The 27678-nt window shown below is 33.5% G+C and overlaps 3 protein-coding genes across 8 annotated transcripts in view; 2 read left to right on the top strand and 1 right to left on the bottom strand.

Annotated features, from left to right (window-relative positions):
* The window catches only part of LOC111427471 (Protein phosphatase Slingshot), a 139453-nt gene extending 119777 nt beyond the window's left edge, over positions 1-19676 (top strand). For 4 of the 5 annotated variants that reach the window (XM_071194136.1, XM_023062634.2, XM_023062633.2 and 1 more), the window contains 2 exons: positions 13232-13696; positions 13761-19676. In XM_071194136.1, the coding sequence (XP_071050237.1) occupies positions 13232-13696; positions 13761-16344 (3049 nt within the window). In that variant the 3' untranslated portion in view covers positions 16345-19676. Of the gene's footprint in view, positions 1-4594; positions 5288-13231; positions 13697-13760 lie in introns of those variants that run through there. The other variant, XM_023062636.2, reaches the window with a different exon arrangement.
* LOC111427473 (striatin homolog) lies at positions 19653-22511 on the bottom strand. 2 transcript variants are annotated; one of them, XM_071194137.1, is made up of 7 exons: positions 22248-22510; positions 22081-22180; positions 21785-22008; positions 21543-21732; positions 20093-20396; positions 19936-20028; positions 19653-19882 (listed from the first exon to the last, which is right to left on the bottom strand). In XM_071194137.1, exons 2-7 carry the CDS (start codon positions 22140-22142, stop codon positions 19670-19672), a joined length of 1086 nt encoding a protein of 361 aa, XP_071050238.1. In that variant the 5' UTR covers positions 22143-22180; positions 22248-22510; the 3' UTR covers positions 19653-19669. The 2 variants fall into 2 exon arrangements, with proteins under 2 accessions (XP_071050238.1, XP_022918405.1); XM_023062637.2 differs by having other exon boundaries at positions 22081-22511.
* Positions 22512-22708: 197 nt separating this feature from the next.
* LOC111427138 (fatty acid synthase-like) lies at positions 22709-27678 on the top strand. The gene is made up of 4 exons (XM_071194135.1): positions 22709-23581; positions 23632-24492; positions 24566-25739; positions 25858-27678. The coding sequence occupies exons 1-4, from the start codon at positions 23545-23547 to the stop codon at positions 27533-27535; spliced, it is 3750 nt and encodes a 1249-aa protein (XP_071050236.1). The 5' UTR covers positions 22709-23544; the 3' UTR covers positions 27536-27678.

Genomic DNA, 27678 nt, shown 5'->3' with positions numbered 1-27678 from the left:
ATCTTATTTTAGACGAGGCCACAGCGTCGCAGGATATTTAGCGTATTATAAATTGCGGCAGCTCGGACTCGGTTCACAAAGGGACCTCGATTCCGTTCGAAATTACGCCGTAACTTTGGAAAATCTTGTCGCTCTTTTAATTTTATCCATATTACATACTAAAAATTTCATTTAACAAGGTTATAAACTAACGATAACAGCGTTAAAACGCGTTCGATGCGCACATCAAACTGCTATTTACCGTAACATCGAAATTAATCCCAGTTAGTATTTGCATACGCAGATCGGAGTCTCCTTATAAGCGGAATTTAATTGGCAAAAGCACGGTTTGCCGTCTTCAACGAACGATAAACCATCCGATAGTAACGAACTAAATTAAACGTCGATCGCGGATTTACGCCGACTTATTAACATTCGCGATGGTTTACGTTAGGAATACGAATTAACCGGACCGAAAAGAAATTTACTTGGTCATCTTTTCTGCTATCATCGTAGCGGCAACGAAAGCGTGTAACTCAATTATGGCGATTATTTAAATTGCCACCTCGTTTGTGGCAGTAATTGGATCCAATTTGACAATGTACCCGAAACGCTATTTCTACGTAATTACGTTTAAAATGTCGCGCGCCTCTATCAAGAGTGTGGAAATGAAGTATTTAGTCCACTCTACAAATGGAACTTAATTTAATTCAAGACAGGAAGAAAAATTACCTAGACTCATTCATCATAATTTATTTTTAACTGTAAATTTTATTTTTATAGCTTTAAGCGCGGCATTCGTACAAAATGTAGCTTAATTGAGTTAATTCTCATTTAATCTTTCGATTTCACGTCGATTTTTTTTGTATTTGTATTTTATTGGAACATTTAATAAAGTAAAGGGATATAAATTTAGAACCTCAATATAGTTGAAAGACAACTCGAAGACTGCTAGCAGCAGAGATGGCGGCATAACCATGCTTTATGAGTTGAAAATGAGGAAATAAGAAGAATGATGGCACAAAACTCAATACGCCGAATGAGTAAAAAAGATGCCCACTTAAGTTTTGGATCTGGGTGAAAAAATGAATCCAAGAAATGAATATGGAGATGAAGATCATTGGAACAATAAGGATCGCTGGCAGTTGGGATTTGAAAAGCGGCAATAAAAAAAGCTATAAATACTCGTCAAATAGAAATAGAATAGAATATAGTTAAAACATTTTTTAAAATGTTGTTTTAATACAAATCAGCTACCGTTCGATTAACCTCCATTTCGTTTCGCTTCGTCCCATAATTTATATGACAGAACAGTCCTCATTAAGCATGCAAAGCTATACACGCTCATACAACCGTTACATGAATTGTTAACTGGAACGTCTCGTTTACGAGATAAACTCGACGAAACCACCCGTTCATCGAATATCTGTGTGTGCGTTTAAACCGTATATGGCCCAGAATTTTAGCGAGAAGAGGTTGGTCCGAACCTGTTTGCTCCTTCACAATGGATGCAATGACCAGCGGCGTTTTCATTCATGGTAACCAACTGTGGATCGTCGAATCGATGGGAACAGTAATTGATTCCCGGGCCCTGAACACAAAGGCAATTATAATCTATAGATGGAATGTCATTAATATTTATGTACCGGGCGGGGAATATATGGGTACTGAGAATTGTTCAACCAATACAAGTGATTCAGCGGAATTGTTTGGTTAACGAAAGTACAGATGGTTATCGTGTAAACTGGACTGCGATTATGTGCGCGTTAAAACCTTGTTTTTCCCGAGGGGGCGATTCGTTTCCATTTTGGCGCCAATTGTTACTTTCGCGAAGGCGTCAGACAGGATAATCGAGTCTTGTTAGTAGACGACGACGAGGACGTCTGCGTTGAAACCATTAAGGGAGTACTTTAAACCTTAATCGCCGTATCGTATCGTTTTCTTAGAAATACTTTCTATTGTATTTGTCTTGTATTGTTTTCATAAGTAAGTGAATAGAGAAAATGAATAAATTTGATTTATATTTATGGATGAAAGTAAAAACTTTTTCTTCCATTCGATAAATTTCAATGTTCACATAAACTAAAAAGTATATCAACCCCTCAGGATGTTTACCCCTGTGTCTGCGTCGCCATAGGATTCGTTGAACTGTCTAGCCATTTCTACAGAAGGGGAAAATGGAAGGTCATTGTAAATCGCACGAGGGGACGTCTGCTACGTATCGTAAAAGGGGGTTTTAAGCTTTAAATTGGCGCCTAAACTCTGGTTCTCCGTTCCATAAGAATTCCGACGTGGATAGATATGGGTCGGGACTCCCTTGGGAATGCTAAAAAGTAATTACCAACGTTTCCTATGGTTCCCCTGTGAAAAATCTCACCGTACGATGTAACGGTTTTTAAACCCGGATACCCATAACAGCCTATATGATAGAAGTAAAGTTTTTTCCTTTTTTATTTTCTTGGTTTCCGCTGGGATAAAACTATTCTTTCAAGTTCAACATGCCGAAAATGCCTGCACGTTTAATTTAATTAGTGGATCTTGAGGAATGTTTTCGAGCGGAACGCGATATTCCCATTTTAGCGTCGATTCAGGTACACGAAATGCGACCAAACATGGTCTTACCACGAGCCTTCGAGTCTCTCAGAAGCGTTGGACGCGATCTCACGTGGACAAGTCGAGGACATCGTCGTCGTCGTAGCCGTCGTCTCGGTAAAGGAAAAGCTGCAACAAATCGCCTGGACTTTCTGAATGGACTGGACGTGGGTAGTCCGCCAAAAACAACCATTCTGCTAATTAACGCGATTTCTCCGATATGGGAGTCCGACCTGTTGGTACCTTGATCGCTATTGTCTCCGCAATAGGAAAGCTGACGAATAATTATTTACGATGTAGAGACGTCATTTAAAATGAGAAAAAAAAAACAATTTTAGTTCATTTAGATAAAGTGCGCATTAATTTAAATTACTTCTCAGTATTTTTACAAAGCCCAAAAATAGCATTATGGTTTAAACTTTTTTATAAACAATATTTGAAATATTGCATTTTTGAGGTAGTGCTAACTTGACAGTAGGAATCTATGGTAAAGAGTGGAGATAACAAAAAAACTAATGACATTATTGATTGTCGCTTAATTTGTTGTAATTTGTCGTAAAGTTTACAAATTTGTCGCGTTGTTTTTTATGAATAATTTTTGAGGTATTGCACTTTAAAGGCATACTAAACGTACTTTAAATTTTCGCCCACGTCATCAATTGATATGACGTCATATTAAAGCCACAATTGACCAATTACAGTATTCCATTTACAGTTACGATGGTAGCGTATTAATGACGTATTAAAAGCGACAAATTTGTAAACTTTACGACAAATTACAATAAATTAATGCAATAATTTTTTTTATTCAAATCCCAAGATGTAGTACCAACTTGATAGACGTATTTTTTTCTTAGATTTTTTTAAGATTGAATAGGTTATTTGTAGCACCTTGGCTAAGAACGCAAAATCGGTACAATATGAAAACAACAACCTTTTTTTGGCTCAAAACAAGTTCAAACATTATTTTATTGGCGAAGAAAAGCAACAAATATCATGAATTAGTTTTTTTTGCGCAGAGTTTATACTTTTACGTAGAGGTTAAATTTACGATAAAAATCTATGAAGAAATAAGGAAGTTAAGATCAATTATAGGTGAAAGCACGAAAACATAACCATTTCTCTATTTCTGTACTTTTTCTGGTTTTTTATTATATGAGAAACCGTGCTTTTTGAGTGGAATCGATTATGTGGTTAAGTTATGTGGATATGGTTGCCGTTATTATTTACTTTCTACGCAGATTGGAGATTCAAATCGAAATTATTTTTGCAACAAAAAACAACATCAGTAATTATATCTTTTTGGAAACTACGCATATTTGTTTATGCGTTGTATTTGAGGTGAATTTGATGACTCATTAAACCGAAATAAATATGTTATTATCTAAAAGTGGTATAAAATTTATTGAGAGATTACAACGACACTTTCCGACTAATCTTAAATGACCGTTGTAACATCAATTTTGTGAACGCTCTTTTATCCAATCTGTCGCTTCCCGCTTCTTCTAGGAACAATGGACCTTTGTTACCTTCTATGGCGAGCCCACTTTCGAGTTAGTTGGGTCATCTTTACCTGACTAACTTCAATTTCTGAAAAGATTTCGTACAGGTTTGTTCGTGTTTTTAGGTAATTTAGAATGCAAAAAATTTTGTGCATTATTATTATTATTACCTAAGTTTGTTTTCTAAGAAGTAAACTTTTTCTAGGTGCAACTTTTTTTTAAGGTAATTTTAATTTTCTGTTCACTTTCTATTATATTCTTTGTTTTATTTGTCACAGAAAAGTCATCAAAACAAGAAAATATAATGTATGTCGCTAGACATTTAAATTCCTTTGGATTTGTACGCGAGGGCGTTCTTGGAATTGCCAGTTTCTAATTGATTTGCCGACCACCAAAGAGCAGGTGTTTCCTGCGGCTGTCGGTGCCTAAATATGGTTGCTCCCACGGAGCAGGTTTCTGTATCCCACCACGTTTAGCGAGGCCCCATTGATCCGCAGTTTTTCGATTGACTTTATCCGGTACGGATACACTTCGACTTTTTGTTTTATTTATCGTATTTTTCGCTGTTCCTCGTTCCGTTATGCCTCGTCGGTTATCATAACGGAATTAGTACGGTCAGCGCCCATAATTCTTTGTGATTCAGAAAATAATACTTAAACAGTGCCGCGCATTGAGTTTAATTTTCAAATTATTAAGAGTGAAAATTTTAAATATCAGTGCATTTCGGTACAAAACAAATTATTTCGCAACTTCAGCAAACTTTACAGAAATTGCATTTTAAAAGACGAAATAAGATTTATTCTTTTTTGTGCCATTCCAAAAGGAGGTGGTGTGTTGGAGGAGTTTGCGTATGCACGACAGAGTGACCATGTTCGGTCTCCTCAATGACCACTACCTGATGGAGGTTTAAACGGGCTGCAAGTCATTTTCAGGAGTGGGCAGTTAGAGTGTTGGACCGCAACGCGTGAGGACTTTAGTTCGATCGCGATCCGCTTCGTGGCGCTCTCGATCGCTCCGTTAAACGATACCAAAAACCTCGTGCGTTCGCTAGTTGTATTTTGGATCTTGACGCAATCAGTTTTGCAGTTCTCACCATTAATGTGTGTTTCTTGTGTCGGTTCCTCAACGTACGGAATACGAACGGATAGAAATGCTACAATGGTCGTTAATAGGCGTTATAGTTTAACTATTCCTTCTATGTTTCAATCAGACAGGTTAGTGCTTTATACACGTTTATTTTATTTTCAAATCTTGATATCAGTTGACCTTATTTGGCAATGTTTAAGATTCCATTAAGATTTATTGAATGATATTTTTTTTTTGTATGGTGTTGATAAGAATTATTTACTTTTTTTTGGTTTATCATGTTTAAATTTATCTGTATATATTTTTTAAACAAAGTATTTAATTAATAAATCGGTTAGTTACTACTAAAGTTACTACAGTAGTGTTTTTCATTCGGAAATAATTCCTAAAATTTGTATAATTCGTTTTAAATAAATAATAAACTTTCATGTCGTGTATAAATATAGGATGTGCCAAAATCAATTTTCTTATGGAAAACCCGATTTCACAGCGCAAAATGTAAGGATAATTCTTAGAAAGACTTTGTTTTTAATTGTAACAGCTTTGATGTCGATTTCATATAATAACTCAACTTTGCATTTGTTTGATGAGGTTTTTCACAGTACTACATTACGCACAGCGCAGTGCATTTTGAATCACTAACTTCAAGAATAATGTGTAATTTTTTAAGTTTTCTAAGTGAATAAGTACTCTAGATTCTATAAGTCTCTAGATTTTCTTGGTCACCACGCTTTGATGATATTATTTTTATAATTTTCTCTGTCATTCAACTATATGTTTCGTCGGAAGCCAACTTGGAAGAATCAACTTGCATTTCATAAAAAGTTTACACAGATTTCGTCTCTAAGTCTAACTTTGACGAAAATAACAACTTTATAGCCATTTCTCTTTCAGCATTTGTGCAACATCTTTGCTCAAAAATATGAGCAGTTTAAACAGATGTAACTAAAAACAAAAATATCCATAAAGATTTCCCTTTGTCACGTTACTGAACTTATTAAGGCAATGCAGTTTTCATAATCGCAAACTGATGAATAGGACGAAAGTATTTCGCAGTAATACACGTGTGTGAGACATAAAGTAGCTGTAAAATCGTTGCGTCTATAAGATAACAATTTTAAATAAGTGATTTCTTTATGTGACAACTCCTGTATCAACTTTAAAAGTGTTCAAGACAGATGAAAAATGATTTATTCAATTTTGAAAATGATGTAGTATTTCCAATATTGATTTTGTTTGTCTTCTTGAGATCAGTTAATTATATTAATTAAACTTCTTTGCAGTTATTTTCAAAAATATTGGGTTCAAACATTTTAGGGCACTTTTTTAGTCGTTCGTTAACACACAAAATATTAAACGTTTTTAAGCCAAACATGGGAAATATATACCTGTATATTCTTTTATCAGTCGCTTACCATCGTATACTAAGAATTGAGATGTTTTTCACTTCCATCTTAATCACCCATTTTAATCATCGAATATTTCTCTACAAGTTTTATCACAAACATTTTCATTTTAGATGGAATAGCTTAATTTGCGACATTTATTTCCGCCTCTTAAGGAGAAAATCCTTTCTTTCGTAATTTGAATTACATGACTCATCCGAAAATATAAATGAGACGTATTACATTTATCAATATTTTTATTTACTGGTAATTAACATCATAATAATAATTTGAAGTGTTTTTGCCATAAATATTATTGTTTGTGTTGCTAAATCCGTTTTCACTTAATGTTGAACTCGATTATTATCGCATTACATAAAAAAATATTAATCTGTGTAAATATATTATTTTTGGACTTAAAAATAAAACCTTTTTTATATTGAATTACTTGTGGCAACTTTTTGAAACTTACTTTTTAGCACAATGATGCAATTTGTCGTGTTCTGAATAATAATAAAAAGTAATGTTTTGCTGTTTTGTCGTGCATCTAAAAAAGAACAATGTTAGTGGGTCAAACGCCGTGGAAAGTATAATTAGATAAAATGTGCAACACGGTTTTTAGTGGACTTTGGTTGTTGTCGTCAGATTTAAATGTCCACTTTTGAATATTAACTGTTACACGACCAATTAGCAAGTGTAATTACGTTTCTAAGAAATTATTTCTCTGTACCTCCGACTGCGGGACACGACAATAAACATACATTTGCGCAATCTGCTTTTCTTTCTCTCTCGTATGTTCTCTTATGGGTTTGTTACGTAACGTCCCTATCCTATTCAACAGAAATACGTGCGGATGCAAAAAGAACGTGCAATTTAAAGTCGTTGTAAAATTTAATCTCTTTTTCTGTACGAATGAAGCAATGAAAGCAATGAACTACCGCTCGGTTGAGGAATGAATGACTAACGTATGTTGCAAACATTAAACACGAAAACGGATCTAAACACCTTCACCTGCTCGTTCAACGTTTCTACTCGGTATTTGAACTTTTAAATGTAAACATATCCGTCGATGACTACAGCAGTAGTTCATATGACCTTCTAGATTGCTTTAGGTAGATATTTATTATTTAGTCGTGGGTTGATAAACATTCCTCGAGAGTCTCTCGTTTTCTGCACCCGTACAAAGAATAACAACAACGTTGGTAGTTCTAGAGTTTCGTGTATTTTCCCATCTTGATGAGTTCTTCAATGCGTGTTCCACCGAGATGCCAAGGAGAAGCCTGAAACACCGCTGACCTCGATTGCAAAGCGGTTAACTAAGCTTTTTTTCAGAGTGAAGGTCGACAGGTTGTGCACCTTCGCTCTTCTCTATGCTAGAGGCGGAATTTGTCGAATAACTGTGTCAGAACGTGTACAATCTATTGTCGTCGCTTTAGTTTCTACGCGAGTTAGGTTAGATTTTAGAGTTTCGGTTGCCTTGAAAGAATGGTTGGTTGTTAGCCCGACAAAGGAACGTTTTCTCAGAAACCTTGGCTCTGTGACGTATTACGTTACGATTAATCGGCTAAATAATGACTAACGACACTTGAGACACAGGATAGTGGTGTATGTTTCATTTTTTTTACTTATTTAAATCTACGCTGGTTATAATCTTGATAAAAGATCAAGTACACGTGGAAATATCAATAATTACATACTTACACATGTTATTTTTGTTTATTATGGATAAATTTAGAAATATTTGCTACTAATATTGTATTAGAAATATGCATTGTTCTCATAATTGAGTCATCATTAATTTTATGCTAAAATATTTTTTTTATTATTAGTTGTGCCACCACAAGGCCTGGAATCACTTGAAATCCAGTTGATTGAATCTAATGAGAGATGCATTATTGTTAAAGTACGATCGCAAGACCAACGACATGGAAAATTTTAATAAGCACGTTATAATTGACAGTATTGAACGCCTTATTAAAATTTAGCAGAATAAGCTCATTAATGTCTCCTTGCCAAGTTTCAAAAGAGTCTCTTATGTGCGAATGTAACTTTCCTATTTGTTAAATATCTCAATTAAATATCTCGGACATATTTTCCGCGTAATATAAAGGCACCGTTCCACTATATTTTGTGTAACTTATTAATCGTTTCTGGAATAATGTACCATTTATTCCTGTCAGGAAACAATCTGGTGAAACGAACGGAGATAGTTTCTAAAAGCCAATACTTTTTTTGTGGTTATGAAGCGATTCATTATTAATCTTACAGTTTCCTGCTTTCCAGAACACCACTTCTGCCATAAAAAAATTGTCCATTTTATAACTTGTTGGAACCTAACCAGTTATGATCAATTCCACGGTGTTATTTTGAAAGCAGAATAATTTTTAATCACTATACTTCATATCATCATCCAGCTATATGTGACCAGGGAGAAGAAATTTGTGAAAAGGTACATGTAGCTCATTATCATCTGTTTCGATTTTGTGAAGAACTGTTCAAAGATACCAGCGATGAACTTATCTCACTTTACGTTACTCAAAGTCCTCAAAGTTGAAGTGTAATAGTTTAAGTTCGCTCTGTTGATCTGAATTTGCTTGTTCTAAGTTGATTATAAACTCGGTGCGAATAATGAGCATAATTTTTGATAACACAAATGGAGCTTGGTCGCTTTTGGTATAGTTGTTGGTATCTTGAAATCAATTTTGTATTAGACATTTATTTAGACTTTTAGAATGGAATTTTATTACTCATTTTGTTGGTGAGGTATTCCTAGATTTCCTAGTACCTCTTCTCCTAAAATCTTTGCTCATTTTTCTTAGAATTACTCTAAACATGGTTTCTTTGTGTAACGCCGTATTTTTTAACCGTCCCCAAGCACACGTGATCGTTAACATCTTGTCGGTTGAAAGCAATTTTTGTAAAAGATTTGACCCTGGTGCCAATTGCGCAATCCGTTATGTTGATTATTTTACCGTATCAAATGAATATGTATAACTGGTGTCGGCGAAGGTTAAACAAATAGTTCTTGTAGCTAAGTTCTTATAAGTTTACCAATTATCAAAAGTCACAGAGCTGACGGGAATTTATTGCCTGATATTAGAAAGTGTTATATCTTACGTAACGTTTATTTCAATTATAATATTCCGTTTTAATATTTATGTTTTGATACTAAAATGTTAATATAGAACTTACCACCGTATGACATCATGCAATTCACACACCAATTTACTTACATTTAAATAACACACTTATTTTAGCGTGTTCCTTCGGAATAAATGAATAATCATTGGCTTATTAAACGAAGGTTGATGAACTTAATGGGTTAAAACATCAGGAAGTTTATTACTTAGTACCATAATATCATACAAAGTTTTTCATCCTTAAAAGAAATAAAATACTTTTAAAATATGGATAAAACAGGAAAAGAAGTCTGAGTTATTTGCTGATAACTTAAAGTGCGGGTCCCGTTGAAACAGGAAGCGCGGTTACACCGCAGCAATTCCAAACTTATCTCTGGCACAGTTGGGTTTCCTTAAACGATATCCGCCGCAATCTCGTTCCTGGGAGCAAATATTTGTTTACCTCCTTATGGATCCAGACCATCGGACGCTTTACAAGGTCTTCGCATACCTCGAAACCGTTTCAAACTCCAGGTTAAGTAAATACCCTCGAGCAATATTTACGTTAAGAGTTCTATGTACGCGTATACTTGGTAAATCATCTTCGGATGGATTCGTTTTTTGTTAGATTTTAGGTGCCCTCGAGGAAAATTTCTAGATATAGCGTCAAATTAACATAGCAAAATGGTTTCTAATGTATGACGACTGTTGCCTTAGGAGATGAAATTATTTCTGCATCGAGTTGCCAATGCGGAAGCTTGGGATTTTAGATGCGGCAGCTCATTTGAATAATAATGTAGACCGAGTGGATGGAAATTACCGTAGGTAATTGTGTAATCAATCAAGCGCAAACGACGACGTACTTGCAATAGGCTAGTATGTACTTTTTTATTCACTTGCTTGTTAAGTTAACGTAGACGCGCAAGCATACTTCTTGGATGAAGTGTTCGGACCCCTTCTTATTATCCAACGATCGATGAATGATTAATTACTGTTGAAAGTACGTAATTGAAAGGTGGTTCAAGGCGTCCGAGTGAAAAAGCCGACTCTCGTGCATTTTCTAAAAGGTGTGTGTGGTAATTATTATTAGTCGACCGTTGTATATAGCTGCGGGAAAAAACAAAGCACCGTTAAAAATATATTATTTTCCAAGATCATGGTTCGCGTCATTAATTTACAATCTTATGAGTTTTATTGCCAAGTTTATAAGTTGATCAAGGTTAAAAAGATAGCACGAAAAATGTTAAACACTTTTTATTTATTAAGAATCAATTTAAAGTTGGCGCTCTCAAGCACTTTCGGAAGTAAACAATGTTAAAGCACGATTTGTATTCGCCTCATAACAGAACACGCTACCGATTGCGATTATAAAAATACATTTCCTTCACACGTTTTAATTGTAAATTCCAATCATTACCACTTTCACACCTCAAACAAAACCAATCATCTTTATTACCAATAAGTGGTTGATCAATTAGGAACAACGTAATGTTGTATTACTTTCTAAAATTATTGTGGCATTCATATTAATACGGAAATGTTTCAGAAAGATGATCTCACTGTAAAATATATCCTTCTGTAATAAAATTATTCTATTTGATTTGATCTACTAGACCGAGATGGTTGCTTATTTCTATTTTTAAACACTTTTTTCAGTGGAACCTCAGTTTTTATAAAGTTCATTACATCTATCGCTAAGCGGAGCCCTATAGTTGTGAGTTCCTCGAAATCTTGCTTTATCCATATCCAAACCTAAAGACATATTCTTGGATATATTCTGAGTTTTCGACGCTTTCACTACGAAATTTTCCTTTTGACATATTATATGGGCTAGATATCGTTTTGATAGGCATATTATAGTGCTCTTTCCAAAACTTTTGAAGGATGGAATTGTTTGATCATTATTGTTCAAACTCCGGACAGGCTAGATATTTGATCAGCTAGGATTTTGTTGTGCCAGTGTTCGTTTGAGGAAATTGGTAGATTTTTGTTTGGCAATGATTGTGTTAATTTAGATAGAATAAGGAAAGTGGTATTGAGGGTAAAGTTACTCGGAAAATGAGGTTGAACGTTTAGGTCCACTTTCCATTTTGATATCTTTGGTGAGCCGTCTTCCAGCCCAGATATTTTAGCATGTATTTATTGCCTTAGATGAGCGAGTAAGTTCGCTGCTTCTTCCGTGATGAAGGAGGCTTGGAATCCTGGATCGATAAGTATTCGGAGTTTTTCGGAACTGCCGGAAACTGTCTTGACTTTCACCAGGGCTGTTGCTAGAAGAACTTCACTTTCTAGTCCGCTTGAAGCAATCCTATTCTTTCCTTCTTTTTTGGTAGAAACTAGGATTACATTTTTTGTAGATTTTGAAGCAACGTATGATGTGGTTTTTCGCAGATGTGACAGCTTAACGTTGAGTTGCACATGTTGCTTTTGTCGTGAGATAAGCAATTCTTGCACAATTTTTTAAGTTTTGATGTACTTTGTCCTTTCTGGAACTGTAAGTTTTTTTTAATTTCATGCAGAAGTGTATTATGTGGTTTTCTTTACAATATCTGCACTTATTCTTATTGTAAGCATCTTTTGCTTGCATTGGATTGCTTGCATTGGATCGCTTTTTTGATTCAGCGATTGCTTCTAGTGTTTGGAAGCCAGTTCTGACAAAACTTAATAAATCTTGGAAGTCTTGTATTTTATGTGGTTCTTTCAACGACAGTTCGTTTGCTTGTTCGTCTCATAGTCCCATGTTCTGACAAGTATTCTTTCTATGATAGGACCCCAAGATTCATTAAGTTTTCTCATAACTCGCTTAAAATTGGATTTCAAATGGATTATTGACTGGATTACGACAACCATGAACCAACAGTTTACATGCTTTTTGTCAAAAAAACCTTTTTTTTACATAAATACATAGTTTTGTTATGGGTAGGTATTTATTGTTTAGAAATTGTTGGGTTGGGTTGGATTTCTTCAGGATAGTGTAGAATCTAGAGGTGTTGAAATGAATTTGTTGCACACCGGTTGCCAAATCATGTGGTAATGGACCAACTAGAGATACTGATAAAGATGGTTCATGCCCTTAATGCCCGCTCGCAATTGTTAGCTAACCATTAGCTGATAGGCAGCTTCTATCTCGAAACTGGATTTGCTGTGGCAAGCTACACAAGGATTGACTTGAAGTACCCCAAAATGGATTTTTCATTGCTGATGATATGTGTTTGTGAATGTTGTTATGACGTTACTCTATGTTCACTAACAGCATAATCAGTGTCTGATGTACCAGAATTGAATTAATAATAGTCATTAATTATTGAACCTGTCAAGTTATGTTTATCTATTTAATTTCTACTAACATCATTAGCATATTAAATAAGTAGAGAACTATAAAGTATTTTAAAGCTAGAATGTTTTCAATAATGTTTTTAAACTTTTAATTATGTTAACCTTGGTTTTTGAGATATATGACGAAATCTCTAAATTCAATATCGATCTGATACTCGATACTTTGAATGATTATTAAATTTAATTTCACAAATTATAACAATATAATAATGATTTTTTTAAATTTTTTTAGGTCTGCCCTTCAAACATTGCACAAAGTAAGTTCGAAGGCACGGCAAGAAAATTATTATCAGGGCGGAGTGACCCACTCGTGGGTGAGTTACTATGAGGAAAGGATTGAATCGGATAGATCTTGTCTCAACGAATGGCACGCAATGGACAACCTGGAGTCCAGGAGGCCACCTTCCCCCGATTCGGTTCGCACAAAACCAACCGAACGGGATGAAACGGAATGCGTCATCCGGTCCACTCTGAAAGAAATTATGATGTCCGTCGATCTGGACGAAGTAACCAGCAAATATATTAGAGGTAGACTCGAAGAAGATCTCGATATGGATCTTGCCGAGTATAAACCTTTCATCGACCAAGAAATGCTTGTTATTCTCGGCCAAATGGATGCTCCCACTGAGATTTTTGATCATGTTTATCTCGGTTCTGAATGGAATGCTTCTAATTACGAAGAATTACAAAGAAATGGGTATGAAAACTAAATACTTTTTATTTTATTATTAAAAGTAATATCGTTTTTTTAACTTATTTAGAGTTCGACATATTTTGAATGTAACGAGAGAAATCGACAATTTCTTCCCAGGAAATTTTGATTATTTAAACATTCGAGTTTACGACGATGAAAACACGGATTTACTAAAACATTGGGAAGACACCTTTAAGTATATTTCAAAAGCACGTCAGCAAGGGTCCAAAGTTCTTGTACACTGCAAGATGGGGATAAGCCGTTCGGCTTCTGTAGTTATAGCGTACGCAATGAAAGCTTATAATTGGGATTTTGAGAAGGCAATGAGACACGTGAAAGATAAAAGAAATTGTATCAAACCCAATACTAGTTTTATGAAACAACTGGAAACGTACCAAGGAATGTTAATAGCCATGAAGAACAAAGAGAAGCTACAAAGATCTAAATCGGAAACGAATTTAAAATCGCCGGATTCTACGAGAAGTAGCGAAAAAGTTTTAGTTGGTAGTGAACCAACTCCAATCGTACAATCTCAAAATTTAATGAAACTACAAAATCATAAATCAGGACATGAATTAAGACAAACGGGTAGTAGACCTAAAAGTTGGTCGCCAGATATAACGACTGAAAGTAATTTATTACAAGAAACTAAGTTGCCGCAAGTTTCGCGATCGTTAGAAAATTTAACTCAAAAATTAGAACAAAACGAATCTCATCAAAAAAAGGAACAAACAAGTTTAAGAAAAACGTTAGCTAAAAGTTTATTAGCAAGAAACGTGTTGTTACCGTGTGATAACGGGGAATCTTATAGTGTCTCTCCAAATCAAATAATGCATTTGCCTGGTTCGAAGGAAATTGAACAACCTCAATCGGTTAAAGAAAGAATCAGCGAGTTGGAATCTCAAAAAGAAAAGAAAAAGAAAAAAGAAAGTGAAAAGAAAAAGCTTGTATTAAATCTTTTGCCACAGTTTAATGAAGTAAAAGACGATGGCAAAAAAGATGATGATAAAAAGGGCGATAAAAAAGATGATGATGCAAAAGATGATAAAAAAGAAGTGATCTCAGAAGAAATGCAATTAAAAAGTGCACCGTCTGTATTAAGAGCGGTTTTAGTTAAAAAAGAACAATGGGATCCAGGAGAGAAAGAAGACAAAACGAGCGCTTCAACTGAAAATACCTGTGATGTACAATATAATTGTGTTAAAAGTGATGAAAAACAAACTCTTTCAAATAATTCTTCACTAATCGTACCTAACCCAAATGATAATGCTTGCACTTCTAATAATATAGTTCCTGATGTACAATTGCGCACAAAAACAAAAAAAGATGGTGATCCTTTCTCAAATCAATTAGATAAAGTTTTTGATAGAGAAGAAAGAAAACATCAAAGACATTCAGCCGCTCCAACAATACCTATACATCACGAATCAGACGATATTAAAGATAGCCCATCAAGACAAAATTCGTGGAGTTCATACGATAGTGCAGTTGTTCTTGGATATCAAGGCGAAAAAAGAGACACACCATCAAGACATAGTTCATGGGGATCCGGCGATACGCGAACATTACCATCAAGAAATAGTTCTTGGGGATCCTACGATATAAGAACTGTACCGAATTCCGCCGATATACTCGATTCATCTTCAAGCGGTTTATTTCAATATAGCAAAGATGAATTTCCTTGGTGTCCTGGAACCGTGCGAAGAACAAAACAAAAATTGGAAGATGGAAAAATTCAAAACGATAATAGTGAGAATAATGCAAGTAACAATAGTGATAATATAGTGGAAGCTTTGAACGCGACTTTAATTAATAATAAAACAAAAAATGATGAAATTGAACGGTTTCAATCGAGTGCCATATCCGCGAAAATTAATATTGTTCAGCACAAAAAAAAATCTTCACACGCATCATCACAATTATCAGTTAGCGCTCCCGAAACTTCAACGATGGAGTTGGTGACACAAGATTGCTCTCTTTCACGATCGGCATCTAACGTTTCGAATTTATTACAAAATGACGTGTCTAGTCCTAACATTATTAGCACATCACAATGTTCGTCCGTAAAACAGCACAAAACGTACTTAGAAAATTTACATAAAAACCCTTTTAGTATTCAAGAAAAGAAAAAAAACGATGAACAAACATCGAACATTTTAGGTATCGTAAGAAATCGTAAAAAGGAATTTGAAGCAAAAAACAATATTGATCCACCGAAAGGTGGAGGTAGTTTACCGTCTTCACCAATTTTAGAAAAAGATCGTAAAGATTTAAATAATAGTGGATCTGATACGGGTGAAGATTTAAATTTAAAAAAATTAATTGGTAAATTTGAGAATGCTAAAGAAAATCAAGAAACGGTTAACTTACGTACGAAAACATCACCGAAACCATTCACAAAAAATTTACGACATTCGTGTTATGAGGTTTCCGTTGAAAAAAATTCCGTTATACCAAATTATAAGACTTCTTCAATTGTAGAAAACACCGACGAATATAAACGACCGCCAATTTCCCCGTCGAACATGGTGATATCAACGGTGATATCGACGGCTGCCGTCAAGAAACAACAACAATTTGGAAAAAGTCATCCGTTGGCGCGATTAAAAATAAGGCCGAGACACAACAGCCCCGTTTTCAATACTATGTAAAACGCTCAAATCGGCATACGGCTGTGAACCAATCACTACAAACAACAATAAATAATATAAAATTAAAACATGAAGGTATCGAATTATTTTCGTAGTAGAAATTTTGTGTGGATCCATTATCAAACTGTTTTATTAAAATTAATTACGATCAAAATCAACAAAAAAAAATGTTTGAAAATATAAATATCATTGTTTTGTGCTTCCTCTCGACTTTTCGTTTTAAGCTTGTAAATATATTCTTTAATTATTTCGTATGTCGTTGATTTATTTTTTTTTCTTTGGAATAAATTTTCTATTAAATTATTATTTATACTATGTTCAATGAATCATCATAATACATCAGTGTGTTTTTTTAAAGCTTTAATATTCATATAATGTTGATTTCCATGAATATCTAATTCGAAAAGTTTAGCAGCGTGTTATGGTGATTAGACCAATTCATTGAGATTAGTATTATTAATTGAGATGATTTTCTGCTGATCATTTTGAAATTACTTTGCAACTTTTTATTTTGCACCTGACCAATTTTGTAATGTGACACGAATTTTGTTTCATAAAATATTTTGAGTAACTTTTTTGCAGATTAATGATTTTGAAAGATATAATTTATTTAACTAGTTGATTTTCTATAAAATAACTGTACTCAACTATTTGTTCACTTCTTGATTCTCACACAACTGATTGAGTAAGAATTTAAGCCAATATAATTTTTTTAATTTCCTCTTTGTGATCTGTACTCTGCAATGTTTCGATTTTTTATCACAAAAATAAAGTTTGTCATTTTAAATATAAAACGTACGTCGATTTGCAACTGCACAATAATCACATTATTAATTGTAATTGTCGCACAAACTACTGTGTCAAATGTAGAGCAAGACTGGCACAATATAATTAATTCTAATTTTGAAGAAATTCTTTACAGCATAAGTAACAATTAATTGCCTTTTTCTACTATATTTAATTATTTTGTAAATTATTTGGGATAAGTTAACTTGTAAAAGCCAATTAGGCAATTATGATCCTATTCAGTTAAAGTGATGTTGCTGAAACTTATTGATATTATTTTTCTTCATTAAAGCTAAAATCTCATAATCTAACTTTACAAAAATTTTGAGCTTGTAACATAACTTGAACTAGATTATGTTCTTCTAACATTTTTCTGACCATATTTGTGCTAGAGTTCTAAATTACTTCATTACCTTAACCAAGACTTGGTTAATATTAGATTGAAACTTAATTAATTTATTCAAAAGTTCGGACACACGAAACAATCATACTGATAAAAAATATTAATTGACACAACTTTGCATGTTTTATTGATAACCTTGTTGCTGATGTACTCAAAGCAACTCATAATCAATTTGTTCTGCAACTGAAACACTGCGCTGAATTGATATATCCACACGTAATCGTCATGTTTAGACGCTTCTAGCGCTTCGCCCTCAAGTGACCTCGGCGGTTTGAGGTTAAACGTCTTTTTGTAAGATAGTCTACCTTTGCCAAGATATATAAGCAACGATTTCGCCTCAACCCGCCGAGGTCGCTTGCGGGCGAGGCGCTAGATTTACTATGAATCAATTTAATCTAAGATCATTACCGATTAATAAAAGTCAGAAATGCTAGACTGAGGTTCAGAATTATTGACAACATAATGATAATGGATATTTGTTGAAATCGGAGTTATTCAAAACTTTGACCTACTCTGTAAATCGTTAGAATTCCAGAGCTACGAATTATGAGTGATCTCGTGATCTTGAAACAGCTAATATACTCGAAAACAACTTGTGCAAAAGTTTGTTTTTTATATTCCTATTGTCTGGCTAGCTGTCAAAATTGGGTTCAGTATGTGTACCAATGTTATAAATTCCTGACAATAGTTTTTGCCCTAAACATCTACATAACTGCTAATGCTTGCCAGTTTCTTGCAATCATGCCTCAGATCATTATCTCTTAACTACTCTATGTAATTTAATTTTTTAGGTGGGGGTAAACAATTGTTCAAATTTTGAACTATATACACAAATTGTATATTTTTGTCACCAAGCACAAAAATAAATGATCTGAAAAAGATATTTGCTCATACTTCGAGCAGTTGCCCAAATTTTACAAAATTCTATAAAGGCCTTTAAATTCCGCACTTTTTTGAAATTAGTTCTAATGGCTTAATATACAGAGTACATACTTTTTAATTATTACTCAAGATCACCTTTGCATTTTAAAATAAGTATGAAAAAAATAATCCATCTAACCAACTAATTACAAGATTATCAATAAACTTGAAAAAAGCTCCACCCATTTCAATTTATATAGATTCAAAACTATAAAGTGAAAAGTTGCAAAGTAGTTTAAAATTAAAGCATTTTAAAAGATGTCTTTGATTTTTTTTAACGTCATTAAATTTCTACAACAAAATTGTAATTCAGACTGACTCAACATCCGATTGATATAAATGACATTGTGATGACATAGCTATCAATAAAAAGATCAATTTTAGAAATGCAATTCGAGCTCAATTTTAAGAAAGAAAATCTTTCAAAGAATTACAAAATAGAGTATCGATACAACTGCCAAATTACCTGTATAATTTCATAATTAAATAAATGTGGACCATACGAATCGTCGAGCTATTTACTGTTACTACAATTACTACTAAAAGAATGATGTTTTGTTTTATTTTCGCTACATATCAAAAAGATAAGAACCATCACCATATTTTTTTTTATTCATTCATATTAAAAATGTTCACGTAAAGATTGGTGTTCGAAATGAGCATATTATTTAGACAACAATGACGTGTATTGATTAGAAACTCAATTTAGACATGGCTGTTTAAGAAATCTAGTCTTGTATGTGTGCGCTAGGAAGGAAATTTAAACGAAATACTTGCAGCATGTTGTGTGCTCACACTCTCTAAGTTGTAAATACAATATTCTAAACAATATATTTTTTAACGTCGAGTACAACTCCTCGCAGTACGCTGAAAAAAAGGAAAAACAAAAAAGATTCATGACTACAGACCTACTTTAAGAATAATCGGTGTCGCGATTATTTTGTGAAGTTGTTCCGTTTTGTAATGTATAAGGTCTTTGTACTATAGAATTTTTATTATCTTCATTTAATTTTTTTTTGTAGGATTAAGTTCGTTTCGAGATGTTCTTGCTTTCGTGTGCATCTGTGTGATAGACATTAAAAAATGAAATAAATTTTTTTTGTACCATAATGTGTAATATACGTTGCAATTGTACGTCGAATCAGAAAAAGAGTTATTGTTTTACTTATAGACCTCTGACGAAAAAAAAAAAATGAAATAAAGAGATACAACTATTTATGTATATTCTATTTGGTATATTCTTTTCCCGGCCGATACAGCCATTCTTGGTATTGGTGCTTGATTAAAATCTGAGTTGGGACTGGACTCATCCACACCGGCTAAACCTTTTTTCTTTGGAACCTCTGCTACTGGTTGTTTAGATTTTTTCATTGGACCAAGTGCCACGGAGTATACAGCTCCTGGTAATTTATCTATATAAGCAAGTGCCTAAAGGGATTGTTTAGTTAAAAAAAAATTTGTTAACACAACTAAGTACTTACAACGTAATTTCTTACATCTATTAGTCTGAATAAATTATTATCCGTTCCTCCACACACAAAGAAATCCTTATTAAGATATCTTCCGCAATATAACTAAATACATACAAGAATTTCATTACGTTGACTAAACTATATTAATTTAAAGAAATTATTTTACTTTACTAGTCACGTTGTCCGGCCGAACTGTTTGAATTAAATTACCAGAACCATAGTCCCAAACTTGTATTTGATCATTTTCCTGCCATGAACACGTTAATATTTCAGTTCCTTTCGGGCTAATATCTAAACCTTCCCCACACATATGTATCCCGGAAATGTGGCGTACTGCAAAAGGTTGTCTCGCATCCCAAAAGTAAACCACGTCATCCCAACCACCCGTTATAAGCTCGTGATTTGATCGGGGATTAAAACAAGCAGCAAAAACTCTTGAAGTATGACCATCAAGAAGACTTGCAGATTCACTAATTTTAATAAAAAAAAACTGTTTTAGTAATTTAGTCAAAAAATGTTTAGAGATCATCTCTGAGAGATTGTTGAGAGATTAATACGGGGAAAGGAGTTATAGCTAAAAGACCGTTTTATAAATAATTTTAATGTACACAAATTTGGACAGCTATCAGTTCAATCTACGTGGCTTTATATTTATACTAGAAAAGTTTGGGTTCAGCCGTGCGTCTTCAGACGCTAGCCTTCTAGTTCTAGTCCATCTTATGCCAACTAGTGCTACCTACCACTGTCACTAGAACTAACATTAGACCTAGAACTAGAAACATTCGAGTTTAGCCGCACGTCTCTCAAGACGGCTAAACCCGAATGATTCTAGTTCTAGGTCTTGTGTTAGTTCTAGTACAAAATTAGAACTAACACTAGACCGTGAACTAGTAATATTCGGATTTAGCCGCACGTCTCTCAAGACGGCTAAACCTGAATGATTCTAGTTCTAGATCTAGTGTTAGTTCCAATGATAGTGCTAGTGCAGTACTAGAACTAATACTAGTCCGAGAACTAGAAACATTCGGATTTAGCTGCACGTCTCTCAAGACGGCTAAACCCGAATGATTCTAGTTCTAGATCTAGTTTTAGTTCCAATGATAGTGCTAGTGCAGTACTAGAACTAACACTAGTCCGAGAACTAGAAACATTCGGATTTAGCCACACGTCTCTTAAGACGGCTAAACCCGAATGATTCTAGTTCTAGGTTTTGTATTAGTTCTAGTGATAGTGCTAGTGTAAAACTAGAACTAACACTAGACCTAGAACTAGAAACATACTGAAAACGCACGACTAAACCCGAAACTTTCTAGTTCTAGTATTAGTTCAATAAAAATATGCAACAGAGTAATATTTAGTGCTAACTGGTACTACCTAGCATTGTCACTACAACTAACACTAGACCTAGAATTACAAACATTCGGGTTTAGCAGTACGTCTCTTAAAACGGCTAGAACCGGCTAGAACCGGCTTAAACCGACAACTCGGGGAATTCCCTAAGTTAATCTATGAACATGGAGAACTTGGGGAATAATCTGAGTTAGATTCTATCTACATGCGCTAAATATAAATAGATAATATTAATTGATGTCCGTTATATCGAGTAAATATTTTACCTTCCAGAAAATATACGTTCTTGAATCCTATTCTCTTCATCATACAAATTAATTTTTCCATCACTTCCGCAGGTGATAAATTTTGGTAATCGTGGATGATAGGCGACACCATAAGTTTGTCGTTTTTCGCGGATTGTGTATAAACATTGGGAAAAATTGTAGCTCCAACATTTCACGCAACCATTTGCATCTAAATTTAAATTAAATGATTCTTTAAAAAAAAATAATAAAGCAAAAATTACATGTAGTAATTAACGTGTGCGTTACAGGATAATTCTTTGAAAGCGGTCTGTGTTTCAGACAAGTTACAGGAGCTGGATTTTCAGTTATATCGTCGTCGATTAAGGATCGTAATAGCTCAAGAGTAGCAGGTTTATAAAATCTTACTGCTCCGTCAGTATGGCCAGCAGCCAATTGGTCATATTGTTCAGTGTATTGAACGCAAAGTGCTTCTTTACTTGTTTCACTATGGAATTAAAAAGCAATTTTAATAAATTATGATAAATAAATAACACCAAAGTTATTTTAAATTACATACAGCACAGATAATACATTAATATTCTTCATGCTAAGATTGTCAAAAGCTCCGACACTCGCCATTAAAGAATCCACAGTATTTGTTTTATCTTTATCCGCTCCTTTGACAAAAGTGAAAGTTACCGCAAATTCATTTTTTGAACTTTTCTTAATCGACTTCGGCCTTACTTTTTTACTTGCAGTAGAAACTTGATCGGGTTCTTGTACGTTCGTCATTCTACTAAATATTTTTAACTGGTTAATTTTAAAAAGCGCAATTTTGAAGTTTTTAATTTTTAAAAGGTTTTTTCTATTTTTTTTTTTTAGTTTTAATACTGGATTATTTCATTTTTATGATTAGGATAAAATTTTGAATGTATTTTACGATAATTTTAAACTCATTTTTTGGTGATTTGATGACTTTGAAACAAGAAATTTTGATTTTGTACTGTCATGAATGAATAATATTTTTTAAGGTTTTTAGTTACCAAGGAGTTTTAATAAAATTTGTGTCAATAGAAATCTTTATTAACTCTTAAAAAATATTCTTTCTAGTCGTTCTCTCATTATTAAGAAAAAGAATTCTAGAATTCTAAAAAATTCTAATCTCTTCGTGTAATGTGTCAAAAATACCTCAGGTCTATTCAGTGATTGAACTAGCCCCATTTTAGTACTTTTTGTAATATATCTTGGATAGTCAACTCATTGCATATTTAGCCAGTCCTATTCTTCTTCGGATGTTGCTCTCACTTGAACCTGTGTTATCAATATATGAGTCTAGATACATGATCTGGTCTACAATTTGCAATCAATGTAGAACATCCGTCAGTTGCAGAATATCAGGACGATTAACTCGGTTTAGATGATCCAGCATTTCTTCTTCTGATGCATCTATCTAAAAATTAAAATTATATCTCATGTTTGTAATCTTCTTGCCGGCAATTAAGATCCCTCCATTCCATTTGTCCAATGCCTTCTCATTATGTATTTTCCATTGATGTTAAAGAGATGTAGAAAGAATATGCATCTCTTTTACTACTAGTTTTAAAGATGAACAATCAGCATTTACCAGTTGACCAACCTCCACCAGCATTTTCCAGTTAACGCAGTCAAAAGCCAAGGTAATCCAAGAAACAGATGATCATTGGGATATTAAATTCTCGATATTTTTCCTACCAATGTAGATTGCGACAATGAATACGGTTGCCCCAACTGACCTTTCTGTTTCAAACTTAGTTTTGTTGTTTGAATATACTTGATCTGCATTGTAACCGTCGAAGAGTTCATTAAATTTAAAATTTCAATGTTTTTCTCCCAAAAAAATTTACATTTTGCAATTCCCACGTTTAATAAATAGAGTATTTGAAAGTGTAATTAGATATAAGGTGTCCTTGCCTGCGTCTTTATAACGAGTTCTTATTAAATACTGATCGTTATTTCAACTGTTCATCCGTTCAAAGTTTCTCATATATATTTTTTTAAGAAGATGAATTCTAGAGGTGGAGAAGAAATTGTCATCACAGGTAAATTCAATTATAAGTGTTAATTCTACTCTTAACTTTTCAATTATTAGGTATCGCAGGCAGATTTCCCGAATCCGATGATGTTCGACAATTCAAAGAAAACCTCTTCAATAAGGTGAACATGATTACGGATGATAATCGTAGATGGAAACAAACACTAGCAGACGTACCACACAAAATAGGTAAAATACCTGGCATCGAAAAATTTGATGCCGGTTTTTTTGGTGTCAACCAAATGACAGCACATAACATGGATCCAATGTGTCGTTTATTACTCGAATGCGTTTTTGAGGCGCTACTAGATGCTGGTCATAATCCTTCCGATTTTGAAGGTACCAAAACTGGGGTTCACATTGGAGTTGGTTTGTCAGAAACGGAAAATGTAACGTTCTTCAATAACTCGTCAAATAACGGGTCTATAATTGGTTGTCAACGATCGATGTTGGCAAAAAATATAAGTTACTTTTTGAAATTGAATGGACCTTCATATACACTTAATACAGCGTGTAATAGCTCTATGTCTACAATTGAAAGTGCCTATGCCGAGATTAGAAACGGCGTATGTGAAAAGGCGATAGTATGTAGCGCACAAGTATGTTTAGATGAGCTGGTATCGTTAGAGTGTGCAAGAATGGGTGTTCTATGTTTTGATGGAACATGTAAATCATTTGATGACGCTGCTAACGGCTATGTAAGATCAGAAGCAATTGTAGTTATTATTTTGGAAAAATTGAAAGATGCAAAAAGAGTTTACGCAGAAATGGTACATTGCAAAATAAATTGCGATGGATATACAGACGAAGGTATTACTTTTCCTTCGCATGAATCACAACAAACGTTATTAAAGGAAATTTATGAAGAAAGTCAAATCGATCCAACAACATTATCTTATTTTGAAGCACATGCCACTGGTAAATAATATAATATTCTAACTGAGTATTACTTCACATCTATCACAATAAATTAATTACATTGTTTGTATAGGGACTAATGTTGGAGATAGTGAAGAATTAAAGCCTGTTAATGAAATAATTTGTAAAAATAGGAATCGACCATTATACATCGGCTCCGTCAAATCTAACATGGGTCATGCTGAAGCTGTATCTGGATTGTGTTCGGTAATCAAAGTTTTAATTGGATTTGAAACTGGGTACATACCACCAAATATGCACTATAACACACCAAAAAGGGGTATAGAACCATTGGAACAGAGAAGATTGATTGTGGTTACAGAAAAGACGTCCTGGCCAGATGATAATGGATTAGCAGCTGTTAATAACTTTGGATTTGGCGGTGTGAACGGTCATCTTATTTTACGGTGGAATAAAAAGGTTGTAATAAATAACGGAATTCCCGAAGATGACCTCCCTAGATTAGTTTGCGCGTCAGGAAGAACCAAAGAAACCGTATTTTCCATTCTTGATAATTCCACAAAAATGAATGCGGAGTTCATTAGTTTAGTTCATAACGTTTTTCGAAAGGTTATTCCAAATCAATTATACAACGGCTACAGTATAACCAGTAAACACGGTGAATTAGAAAGAATTATTTGTAAAAGCACAATTATTGAGAAAAAAATTAGGATTGTATTTAATAATACAAATGAGGATTGGGTACATTTTGGTGAAAAAATTCAAAATATATCGATTTACTTTAAATTTTACAAAAAAATCTCAGACGTCTCACAAGTGGTTTTAAAAAGAATAATCCCATTAAACGGTGAGCAGCACCACACATTTTTCTCGCCAATAACAGCACAACTTGTTCTGGCATCTTTAATTAAAGAATTAAATTTTGAATTTGATGATGTTATCGGAATTGGTTATGGTGAATTGGCAGCAGCTTATTTAAATGGTTATGTGTCAATAGAAGATGTTGTGCTCGTTAATCATTACATTTTAATTGGCAACATTGAAAAAGCATTGAAAATTTTCGCCAAGAAACATAAGAAATTCATAAATGCAAGAAATGGAAATCCGAATCTACAGGATTATTTGCTTGGCACTATTTCAAATCCCAACGAGTTTATTCATTCAAAAAATAATTTTATAAATGTAGTTATTGGTCCGGAATTGAAACAGAAATCACATAATAACATCACGTTAGTTAACGCGAAAAGTAAGGATCCAATACTGAATTTATTAAGAAATCTTGGAAGGTGAGTAAATCAACCTGGTGTTTTAGTTACTTGGTCTATCCCTTACCACTTATCTTTGACCACTTATCTAAATCATCCTGCGTTTTTTATAATTATTCTAATAAATTTACTTATTTAGACTTTTTAATCTCGGCCATCCTGTCGACTTAAACAAGATTTATCCATCAATCTCTTATCCAGTGAGTAGAGGTACACCAATGTTATCTCCATCAATCAAATGGCATCATACCAATAACTACACGGTTCAATGTAGAAACATTGGTAAATTCATGAATCGAGGGAATACAAAAGAAATCAACACTACACTAGAGAAATACAATTTCTTAACAGAATATCTAATTAACGGAAAAAGTATTTTTCCAGCAGCAGGATACCTTATGTTGGCATGGGAAACTTATAACGATATAAACAACGACTATTCAAGCATCCCAAATTTGGTTTTTGAAGATATTAAATATTTACAAATGTCGAGCATACCAACAAATGGTATTTTGAAATTAACGGTGATGTTTGATTCGGAGAGTAAAGAATTTCAAATTTTTGAGGGAGGAACTCTGTTAGTCAGTGGAAAATGTTATCCTTTAACACAAGAAAATTCTATAACTTCTCGTCCTATTTATAAAGAAGAAACAGTAATGACATTTCAAACGGAAATTGACGAAAACGAGGTTTACAAAGAACTAAAATTAAAAGGATATTCTTGTGGAAAACAATTTAGAGGAATCAAGAAATATAATTATTTAACAAACACTGCCATGATTTCATGGACCGAAAATTGGTTAACGTTTTTAGATAATATCTTACAAGTACAAATAATAACGAATAATACAAGAAACGTATTTATTCCAACATCAATTAATAGAATTGTTATAAACGGAAATTGTCATTTAGAGGAAGCTATTGAGCTTAAAGGAATAGTACCCGTCAGTTATCACAAAAAATCAGACATAATTACGTCGGGTGCAATTGAAATTATTGGTCTAAAAGGTGTGGTCATACCTAAAAAAGAGAATATGGAACCAGTTATAGAGATAAATAAATTTGTACCTTTCCATGGTAAATTAAAACATGATGAAGCAGTAAAATGTATTATTGAAATAATATTAGAGAATACCACTTCACAGTTACAAACTGTTAAATCGATTGAGGTAGTGACAGAAAACGAAATGTTAACTCCTGTTGTAAAAGCAGTTTTGGATAAAACACCTTTGCTAAAAGACGATTTAAAAGTTCTTACAATGCATGATATCAATTCAAAAGAAGACTTAGATTGTCTTATTTTTATTGGAAATAATATTACGAAAGACACCCAGTTACTAAATAAAGCTCTACAAGCCACCAGAAATACGCCTGGTTTTATTATTTCAAAAGAAAACGAAATGTCACCCTCAAATCCAAGAATACAAATAATATCCTCTTATCAAACCGAATTTAATTACTTACTGCTCATTAAAGAATCTTCCAAATATATAGAACCAGTTTTACTTAATATAAGTTCCATTGATGATTTTTCATGGATTCAAATTCTTCAATCTTATCAAGAAGTCACTTCAAAACGAATAGTTTTGTATTCCGAAAAAAATCCACACACTGGTTTATTAGGTTTGGTAAAAACTTTACTGAAAGAACCATCAGTTAAAAATATTTCCGCTGTAATTATTATGGATGATGTTCCAATATTTAATGTTAAAGATTATTTTTACAAGTCACAGTTAGAATTAAATTTAACTATTAATGTTTTAAAAAATGGAAAATGGGGGAGTTATAGACATTTATTTTTACCTGAAATTGATTGAAAGGTTGGGAAAATGGTTCAAATTTACAATTTAGGTTGGATAAGGGTTTTATATTTAATTAGATTATGGTAAATAGTTGTGGGATATGTTACTTATTCTTAGGATATGGTTTGTATACCTATCAAATAAATGATTCTTAATTA

This window comes from Onthophagus taurus, chromosome 2 (genome assembly GCF_036711975.1).
Source record: "Onthophagus taurus isolate NC chromosome 2, IU_Otau_3.0, whole genome shotgun sequence".
NCBI classification, from domain to species: domain Eukaryota; kingdom Metazoa; phylum Arthropoda; class Insecta; order Coleoptera; family Scarabaeidae; genus Onthophagus; species Onthophagus taurus.
This window is presented reverse-complemented; position numbering and strand designations above follow the sequence as displayed.

Bases quoted from the DNA above. Each gene is read 5' to 3' on its own strand.
- LOC111427473 (XM_023062637.2), bottom strand. From the start codon at position 22,295: ATGACGAACGTACAAGAACCCGATCAAGTTTCTACTGCAAGTAAAAAA. The intron at 21,733-21,784 runs GTAATTTTTGCT...ATTTAAATTTAG, and splicing joins GCACACGTTAATTACTACAT to ATGCAAATGGTTGCGTGAAA. The intron at 20,029-20,092 runs GTAAAATAATTT...GTATGTATTTAG, and splicing joins CGGACAACGTGACTAGTAAA to TTATATTGCGGAAGATATCT.
- LOC111427138 (XM_071194135.1), top strand. From the start codon at position 23,545: ATGAATTCTAGAGGTGGAGAAGAAATTGTCATCACAG. The intron at 23,582-23,631 runs GTAAATTCAATT...TTCAATTATTAG, and splicing joins AGAAGAAATTGTCATCACAG to GTATCGCAGGCAGATTTCCC. The intron at 24,493-24,565 runs GTAAATAATATA...TTGTTTGTATAG, and splicing joins TTTTGAAGCACATGCCACTG to GGACTAATGTTGGAGATAGT.